This window comes from Notothenia rossii, assembly GCF_949606895.1.
Source record: "Notothenia rossii genome assembly, chromosome: 6".
NCBI lineage: Eukaryota > Metazoa > Chordata > Actinopteri > Perciformes > Nototheniidae > Notothenia > Notothenia rossii.
The window spans coordinates 82,857,564-82,870,680 of NC_136909.1; the positions used below are offsets into that span (position 1 = coordinate 82,857,564).

The window sequence follows — 13,117 nt, forward strand, 5'->3', positions numbered from 1 at the left end:
CTGTCAAAAAATACTGTGGTAAATATACCATGGTACTACTATGGTACGAGTACTATGGTAACATTTCATATGGCTGTTGGAGGGCTTGATAACCCACTACCCCTGGCACCATAACAATTGCCATGGTAAATACATATGTTCTTGTATTTGTGTCATATAGTGTACTAAACTGTAGATACTGTAGAATGTACAATACTAGGCTATATCAAATAAAAATAATGGACCGAGGCAAATACAAATAATACAAGGACTCAACATTATCATTTTTTATTTATACTACAGAACATACAATATTGCATGAAAAAACATAATGGCCTAACGTGGCCGAACAATTTTTTTTTTTTAATAAATGTTTTCCTTTTGATGATCTTCGCCAAATTGGAGAGTTTCTGGCGTATAGCCCTTGATCTCCGCCTCTGTCTTCTCTTTGAAGACAGATTCAACTTCACCTAAAGAGAGAAAGAAATAAGGAAAAGGGGAATTAACAGATGAAGAGACAAATTACAAAAACAGACAGACAGACAGACAGACAGACAGACAGACAGACAGACAGACAGACAGCAGATAGACAGCAGGGATGCAAACTCATCAGGTATGAAAAAGCTGTCAAGGATCCGATCCCCCGACCCCACGGAATATCGGCATTAAAATTAGGAATAACAGAGGATTTTAGCAGTCAGAACAACTAAAGCAGCAGTTGTAATAATAACAGAAACGCTAAAGAGTCACATCTAATAGAAATATATGAAAGCATTTATTTTAATTGTGTAGCAGTCAGTTTATAATTTTGGCAGCACTGTTGAGCATTTTGAAAATGTATTTGTATGCCTCTGTGCAAGGCTTAGTCTTTCTATCTTTATAGCCACTGGTGTAACTAAGTTCATAAACTCAACAAGTACTATACTTGGGTACAATTTTTAGATACTTGTACTTTACTTAAGTATTTAAATGTTTAAAACACAGGTGTTTTGGTTGGTTGTAAAAGGGATGAGGTGCGTTACGTGTGTATCATTGGTGCTCGAGTTGACTGCCTGAACTAGCTCGCAGGCTTCGCCCCATGTACGTGAAAGACAATGCATCTATTTTGATCAGATGTATTGAATTAACAAAGAAAAAACAACTTTGTTGACTGTAGATCACTAGCGGGTTGCATATTTGCTCCAGTCAATCTACAGTGTTTAGATTAAAACAATAATCCGTCAAAACTGTGTGTGAAAAAGTCTTATATGATCTCATTGCCCTAGTGGTTGTATTTCTCTTACAATTCCATTTGAAGTAAATTATCCAATGCTGCCACCTTGTGTCTAATGGATATAATGTGTATAAAAGTATGACCTTTGCTCTGTTTCTAGTCTGCCGAGTCTTAAACCAGTAGATGTCCCTACTTTCTTTGAGCAAACTTTAGGAAACACAACCACATAGTGTACACAATGTGGTTGTGCGTACATTTGGGATACAATGTAATCAAAAAGTGAAGCAGCCTGAAACCTAGAAAGAGAGAAAAGGAAATACGCTTAATGCTTTATATAATCAAATCAAAGTTTATTCATATAGCCCAATATCACAAAACACATTTGTCTCAGTGGACTTTACAGATTAAACATGGGGGACCATGCTAAAATATAAATAATATGAGATTTAATGATATCATTGTGAGAATACAGATTGAATATTGTTGGAGATCAAAGAGAGAGCATGACGCTAAATAAATACACTCAGAAATACAAATGGACGGGACAAAGGAAACAAGGATTTGCAGCTCGTCTTCAGCTGCAGGTAATTCAAAGAGAATCAGCGCCGGGGGAATCTCTCCGTGGTGAAATGAAAACAAAGAGAAAGTGAAGATGGGAAGGAAGAGTATGTGATCCTGACATATTGACACATAATGGGTGATTATAGGTTTTTATTTATTTTTGCATGTTGTAGCTTCTTCTTCTTCTTCTTCTTCTTCTTCTTCTTCTTCTTCTTCTTCTTCTTCTTCTTCTTCTTCTTCTTCTTCTTCTTCTTCTTCTTTTTCTTCTTCTATGTAAAATGTGTCATTCAAATGATGTACACTTTCCCCCTGATAGCAAAAGTCATGTGGGCTCTTTGGTTCTTTAGTTTTATGTTCGCACTAAATCCTAATATGTACACTGTTTTACTTATCATAAGTGTATCATGCTCCTCCTTGATCCTAAAAACCACCCTTAAAGACAATCCCATCCCTTTATGCATAATTACGCGCTGACTCAACAGATTCAGACAAGCCTACTGCGCACAGACAGTGAAAATCATAACCCCTCCGGCTGTTTACTACGAGGGACGCTTCCATCTTCAATAGTAAGTGGAATTGAACTGCGTGGCTGCACTTGCATTTCATTTAGCAAAAATCTGGGTATATCCTCACGGTTGATGGAACTTGTTTTAAGTGGTTTTGGGTATTCTTTTTTTCCCGGATAACTGAAATGCAATGTAATTAGTAGTATCATTAGGGAACATAGCTTAGAGGTCCTGTTTTTTTTTAACAGTCAGGTGCTTTTGGGTAGGGGTGCGGTCACCACTCTTAACTTTAACGGCGGTCAATTTGTCATAACGCTGTCACGTGACACCTGATGGCTTCACCCAGCGCCACCGAAGAGGAATAAACGCCGTTTCATAGCTCTTTGTCGACAGACAGTACAGACAGAGAGCTGCTGGATAATAAGTATTGCGTGTGTTATTTTCAGAGATGCGCAGCGACGTGGGGATGGCCATGCAGATCGTGCACCTGTTGATTGTCTTCACATGTAAGTATCTAAACAGAACGTTTTTTCTGCATAGCATTAAGAGTAGTTATTATTACTTGCATCGGTATTTCTACACCACAGGGCTTTAACACCACATGGTAAACGCTACATAGCCTACTGTAGCTGGCTACTCATTTGTTGCAGACGCCATAAGTGCAGCGGTATAATGCCTTGAGTTCATGAATGAGACTGTGGTTAGTTTATAAGTCTGTAATAACAACATTACAGCAGAGGTTATGTTATCTAATGAGAAAGTGAAGTGAAATATGGTTGTAATTAGCACAGATTATTTTAAATGCCTCTTTAATGCATGACGCAATGACAGCTCTTTGATGAGGAAATCAACGCTATCCTGCTACTCCTCAAAGCTATCGTAAATGTGTAAATCCTAGCCTATACCGTAAAGATTACAAATGTGTCGGGGCGCTCGTCTCTTATTTGCTTGCGTATGATCGACATGTTTAAAATAGTTTTCTGCCGGTTTAGCCACTGTGTTACTTATTGTCCTCCAGTTTGCACGTGTAGTCAGCTTGCTTGGTAATCCCCACGCTGACGCTGCAACCCAGCCCCCCTCACGTGACCCGGCGGAGGCTCCATCGATGTATGGGCGGCTCATGGAATACTTCCGCATTCATTGGAGTTATTTGAAAAGAACTGACATGTCTAGGATATTTCTTGTCAAATCAACAACACCGACTAATTATTCCATGCGCGGATTCCGTCTTTATTTTATTCCTTACTTATACAATAAACCCTGTGTTGAACTCTGTGGAAAAGCTCACCACATCATCATCATCATGCCAAAAATAAGTAAAAAGTAGAACAAAAATCACTAAAACAATAACGTTTGAAAATCAGCAGTGGTGGAAAGTACAATTCATCAACTTGAGTCTTATTTTGTCATTGAATACTTTTGTTGTGCTACTTCGTACTTCCACTCTTCTACAATTTTTAGATTAGATTAGATGTCACTTGTTAGATGCTTTTACCCAAAGCGAGTTGGGCAATCCCCACAGGAGTGAGTCCCAAGAACTCAGCAGCATGCTGACCGTATTGAACCAGCTACTGAGCCACACCCATACAAATGTTTACTCCCCCACATGTATTTAACAACGTTAGCTAGTAACTTTCAGGATCATGTTATTCATACAAAAATGTAATTGACTAATGAATTAAGAAGTACTTGATTAGATACCTGGCAGTACAGCAAGTCATTTCATTGGCAAATAATGTACATTTTACTAATATATAAAGTATTTGTATCTTGGCTCATTATTGAAAACCTACAGCATTAAAAAAAATGTCATTCAAAGTTATTTTATTTTTAATGCATTTGTCTTTTTCTCTGTCTTTCCCAGTCCTCCTCCAAAAGCATTGCAGCGCCGAGGAACTTGATTGCACAGTCAAAGAGTCGAATGGCTTGCCCACGTACACTGTCCCAAAGTACAAAGCAACCGGCTGCGTTTGCTATTGGACCGATCCCAATGTGAGTAAGACAAGCCCAGATAGCTCATCTCTAATCAGAGTTTGTTTTTTTCTGACATGACACATGTTTCCTATGTTAAAGCCATCCCTCAACAAAACTCTATTGAACATACTGAATATACTTCAGCCATTATTGATGTTATACCTGTCTACTCGTACATCTGCTGTTTTGAGTGCACAAGTGAGTCCCAATGTGAAATATGGCACAATGCAATATGATCACTCAGATGGTGCACAAAGTTCTCCTGACACTGTTTCTCTGCCCTAGCAGTCAGGTGGAAATTCCCTCAGCTCTCTTTGTCTCCCCCCCTTTCCTCAACGCTCTGCTGAGCTGCAGATGCTCTGTACACCCCTCCTCCCTTCCCCCCTAACGAATAGCATCATCATGCATACTGTGGATATGTCCCTCTGTAGGACCCAGCAATCACTCACACAGTATCATGCAGCATTTAGGCTTAGGCTGTACACTCTCACCTAGTGCTGTGTACCTGGACTCACATTCAGGTTCAGGTCCGGACTCAGGTCCAGAAGTTCAGGTTCAGGTCCGGACTTATAAGTCCGGACTTGTGTCAAGTTGTGTGAGTAACTAAAGTGAACTTATTGTGAGCTAATTATCAATTGAAAATAAACTCATAATCAACTCAAATTCAAACTCGTCAGGTTTATTGTGCCCCCTTCCAACTTGTGTCTACACCATGTCTTTTCTAGAACTCTACATGTGTTACTAACTACACAACACAACTACATACATAGTGATGTACATACAAGACTCAATATGCAAGAGTACAAGTCTATGTGTTCTTGTTCAAGAACAACAGCATATTGACATTGTCTGGGTGAAGTGTTGCTCTTTCGGTAGACACTATATCACCATACATACAAAGGAGTTAGCTTAGCTACACTACCAAATATGGCAACCAGTATCCCACGCTGTCAGTGTCCACTATGTCTAAGCCAGCTTCCCTTGACGTCACACAGATCTCGCGAGCAGTTGCGATATTTTGCGAGACTTCGTAAGTTCAGTAATGGCCGCCATATCAGAAACCAAAACAATGTTTTTTCGTCTTTTCTCAGCGCAAATTTCTCGATCTATGGAAGGTTTTAGATGGTTTAGAACAAAAAGGAGAATTTACGTAAGTACCGGTTCCCGACGTTCCGGTTTTAACCGGACTTGAACCGAAACTTTTTACAAGTCCAGTACCGGTCCGGCGTACCGGTACGCAGCACTACTCTCACCCCATGCATGCCACTCTGGAAGCATATCAGAGCACCTTTAGCAGTAGACCGCGAGCACCGAGGAGCACCACAGAACGCCACAGGAGGTCTTTTCTTCCTGTGGCCAGCACACTTTATAACTCCTCCTCCTTCTGCAGGAAGGATAATTAAACTATATCACCATGTGCAATATTAGGCTAATGTCATAATCTCATAACATTTGCTGTTTTAATATTTAACCTCATTTTATTTAGTACGATGAGAAATTAGAAATTAGTAAGTTGTTTTTAGTATTTGATATTTAGTATTTTACTTGAATGTGCAATATGACTTGTCCAGTGCTTAATTTGTAAATCATAAGGTGCCGGAACGCAAAGTACATATGACAGCTCAGGGATGACGAGACGCGTACAGGTTCCGGAACGTATACAGAAAAGGTGCTGAAAACAACATGAAAATGTCCACTTGCAACGCTGTGGGACTTACAAGCCTCAATTTCAAATAGTATCCATGGTATAAATGTTATGACGATAATTTATAATTTTTTAGGCTAGTACGCACAACATAGGCCCACATCACCACAGGTGGGACTTCAGTATACAGCCAGCAATTAATTTCTCAACAGGTTTAACGTGTAAAAAAAATATTTATTAGGCCTATTCAAAGATTGGCACGGCGGCCTATTAATAGACAGTATGTTTGCTCACCATATTTAGTTGTTTAAAACACCCCACATCACGAGCATGTCCGGATTGTCCTCTATCTCTTTTTTTCTGCTTTTACTGCGTGTGTCTGTGGCAGTTCTGTGTCCTTTGGCCACCCAGGACCTCACGTACGGGACTGGATTGAATTTAGCCAGGGGGGGTCCAACAAGATTTAGGAAGAGTAAAGATGACATGGTAGATGTGAGCAAAGAGCTACGGTTGGGAGTGCAAATCAAGTTCATTTGAGAAAATCCGCGCTCACATTCAGCACTTGCAATGGGAATGCTGTTGACAGCAACAAGTAACTCCATCAGCTCATCGGGGGTGTCTTTACCATCTGAGTCTCTGTACGTTCCGTAGGCCCGTATGACTGCGCGCGGGTTGGCAATGTTGAAGCGCTGACACAGTGACTCGACCTCAGTCTCTCCATACAGCGCACCTGCGTCCTCGGGCCAGTATTGTGCGTAAAGCACCTTCAACTCCTCAATGAACTTGTTATATCCAGTTTTATCTGGCATCCGGCCTCCTTGAGATAACATACGGTCCTCCAAGTTCTTGGCCACAGTTAGAAAAAACTGACCTGTCGCTGGACGTCCCACACTCTTCTACGCTCAATGCGCTCTCCTCTCCTACTGAATCTTCCTGCTGTAAGCCAGCTGATGTCGCGGTTCCGCTCGCCTCTTGCTCCGGCTGTTGTACCGGGCTAGTTGATGCCAGGGTACCCACCCTTTGCTGTTGGTGGTCCACCTGGCGGACGGTAGTTGGCTCCTGTTCCGGCTGGCGGTGAACCTGACCCGCTGCCCGGGCTTGGCTAGCTGTCGGTTAGCTAGCTGGCTAGCTGTTGCGGCACTAACCTCCTCCTGGTTTTGACCATCAACATGACCGCTGCAGCTGCCCTCGTCGCTGCTTGTGGAGGCTTTTCTGACTCGTTTTGAAGTGTCTATTACCTCTTCCTTCTTTTTGAAGAAAGACAGTAAATGTAACTGTCTTTTTGACATGCTTGCATTGAATCACCTTTTCTTCCTCTCTGCGACGTGCTCCTCATGTGGCGAATTTCAAAAGTGAAAGACGTTTGTCCGTTGGTCGAGCTTTTCAGTGCGTCAACACAGATCTCCGACTCTTTCAAATCTTAATCTTAATAAACGACATGAAATTCTTGGGATTTTTTCTGTAAATTAATATCTGCATATTTTATTTCATTTCAACCATTTTTTATTTTTATTTTTTGTGAGAGGTACCGGATCTGCCCAAATAGGTGCCGGAACACAGGGTGGCCAAAATGAAGAGGTGCCGGATCCTGTTCCGGCAGGATCCGGCTCAAATTAACCACTGGACTTGTCACCAAATGACTTGTCACTGTCACAGGCTGCTACCTATTCTCTACTGGGGCACTGTAATATGTTACTTTAAAACGTTGTGTATTGTATATTGAGCTATTGTATATTGCATACTTTTATTAAGATGTATCTGTATTTTGGAGCAACCTGGCAAAAAGATTTTCCTTCGGGATTAATAAAGTTCTATCCAATCTAATCTAATCTAATCTACACACCTTAACATTACACCTAGATTTGACTAAATAGGGATTATAATAATAATTATATAATATTACATAATCATATTTAATATAATAATATTATTATATAACACAGAGCATCTCTTTAAATAAAGTTTACCACTTAAATAAAGATAGCATAATAAAAGAGGGTAGATAAAAGATTTGTAATCTTTTTTCTGGATTCATGTAATGGAAAGATATGTGACCAAAGTTAAGTGTTTTTTATATGAACAGTCATTTTGAAGTTGTTTGTAAAGCTGTCATGTTTTGTTTTCTTCCATATAAAGGGGAACAATCTCAAAATTGAAAATTTGGAAAATGAAATGAAGGGGCAAAGCGAGTGGACTTTTCCTTTAGAAATCTGCTACAACCAGCTGAACTTCTCATGCACCTGCTTCCCTGAGGTATGACACTCTCAAAACCATTAAATGCACGCACATCTTATTAAGTATGCAAAGTAGAGTTAAAAACTCTGAATTATGTGTTGACGCGTCATGTTTACATAACACATTGGAGCACTGTATTGTTATGAATGTTTCAGCATAAGTACTTAAACTGAGAACTAATTACCTTTTTCTTCCATAGGGGCAACACAACACAGCAAACTGCACCAGTAAGTCTCATTACCTGTCAGACTTTGTGTCATATCTAAAGGGTATTTGTGTATATTTACAAACTACTGACATTTTAAAACATGCTTTAGTCTAAAGTTCAATCTTTAAATGTATTGTATCTTTGTATGTTCTGTCATAACAATATCTTCTTTTTACAGCGGACTGCAGCAGGAAAAAAAGTAAGGAACTACAATAAATAAAATAAATTTGAATGCAACACTTGTATGCTGCATCTAAATATTCCTGTCCTCTGTTAGAAGGTGAAGGTGATCAACAAGAGATGAAGAATGACCCTACAAAGTCTGCTAACGACAACGGTATAAACTTTATTGTTTCTTCAAAATAACATGATAAGTTAATATGTAAAATGGTATCGGGAAAACCAAAAGACAAAACTAAGAGATATGTATATGTAGTCAGAAGATTGTCTCAAGAATAGATTTGACTTCTCCACCTAACTGCACTCTAAATAAGATGAGTAATTTCTCACTCAGTAGTCATCAATTCACACAACAATCACTCATAACCAACCTGGGATTTAGGCCTTTGCAGACCATTTACATGCACAACAACCTATGTACCTACAGTAAGCAGAACCCCCCATAAGTATAATAGGGCCCCTTTAACTCAAGTATTGCAACCAGACATGTTGAGACATGTCGAGACATGTCTATGCCCCAGACTAAATAATGCTTAATGCCTTCCATTGTTGTGGCTGTTAATGCTATATTTGCAACACTCTTTAACCTGACGCAAGAATATATACCACATTACAAGTATCTGATAACAGTTATCTGAAAAAAGAGATAAGATTCAGGTATAAACCATGTTTTGAACTGAGCAGAAGGCATTGAGTGTGAAGGAAATCTATGACGTTCTCTCACACTGTTTGTATAACCTGAGACACTGTTGTTGTAAAGTTACATAATGTTTCTTGACTTCCTGTTGACTCAATATAGCCGAATGCGGTGAAATGATTATTGTTATATCACGGATGTTGGCCTCAAATCTCTTTTCATTCATAAATCCTAGTGGGGGTTGAAGTTACAGTCATCTAAGAAAGTCAAATCTTTGCGTAGTAACCCTAAACCTTTTTTGAATACGTTTGAAAAAATCTGTAGTTTTACCTGTAGGCTACTTAAGTGTTTTTAATCTTAAGTAGCCTACGTGATGTTACATTTAATGATGTATTGGACATTGAAATATAAATGTTGCCTGTCGGTGGATTAACTGTCAAACAACACTCATCTCTTGACAGCGACTCCCCGCCACCACTGGGTGCTGATGGTACCTGTTATCCTCTTTGTTCTTGTGCTGCTGCTGCTGCTTCTCGCCTTCTGTTACAAAGATCATAATTCCAGGTATTTAAAATCATCTCTTTGTTTTAATGAGTTTCTCTGCCATAATCTGACATGTTTTCTAATGCTCTGTTCTTGTTGTTGGTATGCTGCAGGTGCATTTCTGAGAGCGGGAGCAACGACTCTGCCTTTTAATAGTTTAGGAACATCAGGTTTTTTTACTTTTTTGGCATTTTTGTAAAAGTATCTCTTAAGGCCAATTCCTTTTTAATAAGGTTGCTGCACCACAACACTCCAGTGCCTTAACTGTATGAAGAAACACGGCTTACATACTATATATTTCTATGCTGTTGTCTTCGCTCTATGAATTTAATCAGCTCATGACAATCATGTAAATTATTTGTGATTTTCTTTAAATAATATGGTGCGAGTAAACCCTTGTGAGACAGATGTTATCATACACAATGCTAAATATCTACTACTATAAGCTCTGTTTTCTCTTTCAGTATTCCTACTACATTCCAGCTAAAGCCAAAACCAGTCTCCAGATGTTTTTAAAGCTAAATACTTCTTGCACTTTTTCTGTTTTGATATAATATTTAGCAGTGTTATGTTTAGCGAGAACGTATGTATCTGATATTTCCTCTTTATCAGAGTTGTAAGATTTATATTGCTTAAAATGTACTAATATTATACTTAGTAATGAAAATTGCACATGTGGTATCAAAGTTGACAACCCAAGGATACTTATCTTTCTTTGGGTTACTTAGCATTAGTGATTCTATGCAGCTGGTTCTGTTATTTAGGGTTAAATTATGAAAAAGCACTGATATCAGATTAATTTCGTTATAAATCTTAAACCATTTCTGCTGTTATAACAGAGAAGCACCAAAACGTTTATGTCCAATTAAATGTAGCATTTATTTTTGTATTTATTTTTATTTAAGGACTCTATTAAAAGAGTAAGGGTTCAAATGGTTTACTTTTTATTTCCAATTATCATCACAAAGTTGCCTCAGGGACCAAACATTTGAGTAAAGTTGAACTGAAGCTGTGGAAGGTATTGACTTGTACTGGAGCACCAGCGCGTGCGCTTTCTGTGTGTTTTAGCATTACAGCTAACCATTAAACCTCAACCTAAAGCCTTAACAAACCGTAGTCTTCTCTTTTGCTAATGCTCCACTATGTAAATATTTACACATCTCTTTAAATAAATAGTATTATTCGAGTAGGGTGATATTATATTATATATATTATATAAATTATATAAATATTACATATGTATTTGTATTTACACTGTTGTTACAAGTTGGAATAACACATTTATAACCTCTTCTCATTAAATGATTGTGCGTGTAAATAGGAATAAAAAGAGGAATTTGTATCAAACAAAATGATTCTAACTTTATGGACAACAGTGTATTATTATTGTAATTAATTATACTTTTGGGTTTTCAACTCAATATAGAAAGACAATCTTGAATCATTTGATAATGATACCTAAAGGTACTATATGTAACTTTCAGAAATCTTTTTCTATGACATTGATAGCCATCGTTGACGTTAGTCGTCATATTAGCTAGTAAAGTAACTAGTAACTACGTAATTTGGCAAGCTAGCCAACCAAGCCAAGGTTAGACAGCTAGCTATCATTTAGCTACGCAGCATAAATTAGACTGTTGTTGTTTAACATTATCTGTTAAAGTGATTCCTTTAGATTTAAAAATGTAGCTAGCAATAAAGTGAACAAGCAATCTAAGGTTAAACACCTAACTACATTGGTACAAAACTCTGGCTGATGTTTCGTAATTAGCTGATAAAGTAGTTGACCATGTGGCCAACTACTATATACATTTAGATGATATTTAGCTAGCAATAAAGTGAGCAAGAAAGCTAAGGTTAGACAGCCAGCAGCATGGATCTGGCTGCTGTTGTTTTCATACATTAGCCGGTAAAGTGAAATGCAAAGACCAAGCTAGCCAATTTACCCGCCAGATCAGCCCCAGGAGTATCAACAAATTAGCTGACATTATCCACTCAACTGTATTTTGCTTTGTTAGCTATTGTTGCATACTGTTGGCGCTCTAATGGAGATCAAAATAGACAAGACCAAGGATGTAAATCAACTGAGTACTTATAATATAAATCAGGTCCAAAGGTCAGAGTCTCTTTTCAAGTTGTGTTACAATTGTGTTCACACAGCAATTCTAAGCTATAATGATCAAATGTAATTGTTACATATAGTATCGTCGAATAATAAGGTAATATCTAACTTATATAATAGCATATACTAAACTTAATATAAGGATATATTTAGATGCTTTATACTGTAGCCTGTGTACTGTATTCATACACTACAAGGGTTGGATACATTGAAGTGTACAATGTAATGTCATCCACTGCTAAAAGGGCTTGTTGTTTGTTGTATGTTGGATTGCATTATAATGTAAAATGATTATATCCAGCCTTTGTTTGTTCTTTAGTCTTAAGTTTCCATTATAAGTCTTTAAACTCTGTCTGTCTTATGTATGTTACATTCTTTTAGCACTTTAACATCTCTTTCATTTGTGATTTGCTTGTGTTGTCAAAAGAAATAAAACTTGCTTTACTTAAGAATGGGAGTTGTTTTTTGTTCGTGTTAGTGTTTGATTGTCTGAAGGTGTTTCTCTGCCAGTAAAACAAGTGAAGGGGTTGTACTTCTGTGGTAAGTTGTCTTGTGACAGGAGGTCATCCGAGTCCTTTTCTAGAGAAATACCAAATATGTTTCCTGCAGTTTTTCATTTGAATGCTAAATGTAAAAAAGGAAACTAAGTTTACTGTAGTAACATGTGTTCCAGCAAACAGCAGCCTTAAAGTGTGTGATTTACTATAAAAAGGATCTTATTTATGATTATTGATCAGGTTAAAGAAGTGTGTAATGTTAAAGCATTTGTGTTTACACCTCAGTTTGTGTGTCGACATATAGCAACCCAGTCTCATGGCATTTCGTGTTCACCAACACGATTTTTAATCTATTGATTCGTGTTCACCAACACGATTTTCCCCTTTTTTTCGTGTTGCACAGCACGATTTTAAAAGCAATGTATTTCTACTGGTAATGTGTTTCGTGCCTGCAGCACGTCTTTTTCTCCGGTCGGGTCGTGGAAGACCGGAAGCTGTGTGGTTCATTAAAACATGTTCTTACCCAATATCAAGCCACAATTATTGCTTTTATTTTAAATCGTATAATTTCGGACTTTTGTTTCCGTCTGTGAGGAAAATAAATGGGGCTCAGAGCCTCAGAACACTGAAATCTGTATTTTTTAAATCTTTTTTTCTTCTAATTTGTTATTCTTTTCAAAATAACACACTGTTATTTACTCACCAATAACACACAATTATCCTTGCTTTTATTTATTGGTTTAATTCCATAATCTCGGGCTTTTTTGGCGTCCTTCAGGAACTGAATTTAAAAATAAAAATAACCGGAAACAGACGT

At 37.9% G+C, this 13,117-nt stretch overlaps 1 protein-coding gene across 2 annotated transcripts; it reads left to right on the forward strand.

The window, feature by feature from the left end:
* The first annotated feature begins 2,239 nt into the window (after positions 1 to 2,239).
* Positions 2,240 to 12,618, forward strand: LOC307043874 (uncharacterized protein). Of its 2 annotated transcripts, XM_079688799.1 has the most exons (9): positions 2,240 to 2,319; positions 2,706 to 2,765; positions 4,124 to 4,251; positions 8,015 to 8,131; positions 8,313 to 8,340; positions 8,500 to 8,520; positions 8,599 to 8,658; positions 9,600 to 9,702; positions 9,795 to 12,618. In XM_079688799.1, the coding sequence occupies exons 2-9, from the start codon at positions 2,708 to 2,710 to the stop codon at positions 9,832 to 9,834; spliced, it is 555 nt and encodes a 184-aa protein (XP_079544925.1). In that variant the 5' UTR covers positions 2,240 to 2,319; positions 2,706 to 2,707; the 3' UTR covers positions 9,835 to 12,618. The 2 variants fall into 2 exon arrangements, with proteins under 2 accessions (XP_079544925.1, XP_079544924.1); XM_079688798.1 differs by lacking the exon at positions 2,240 to 2,319 and having other exon boundaries at positions 2,592 to 2,765.
* Positions 12,619 to 13,117: the final 499 nt, after the last annotated feature.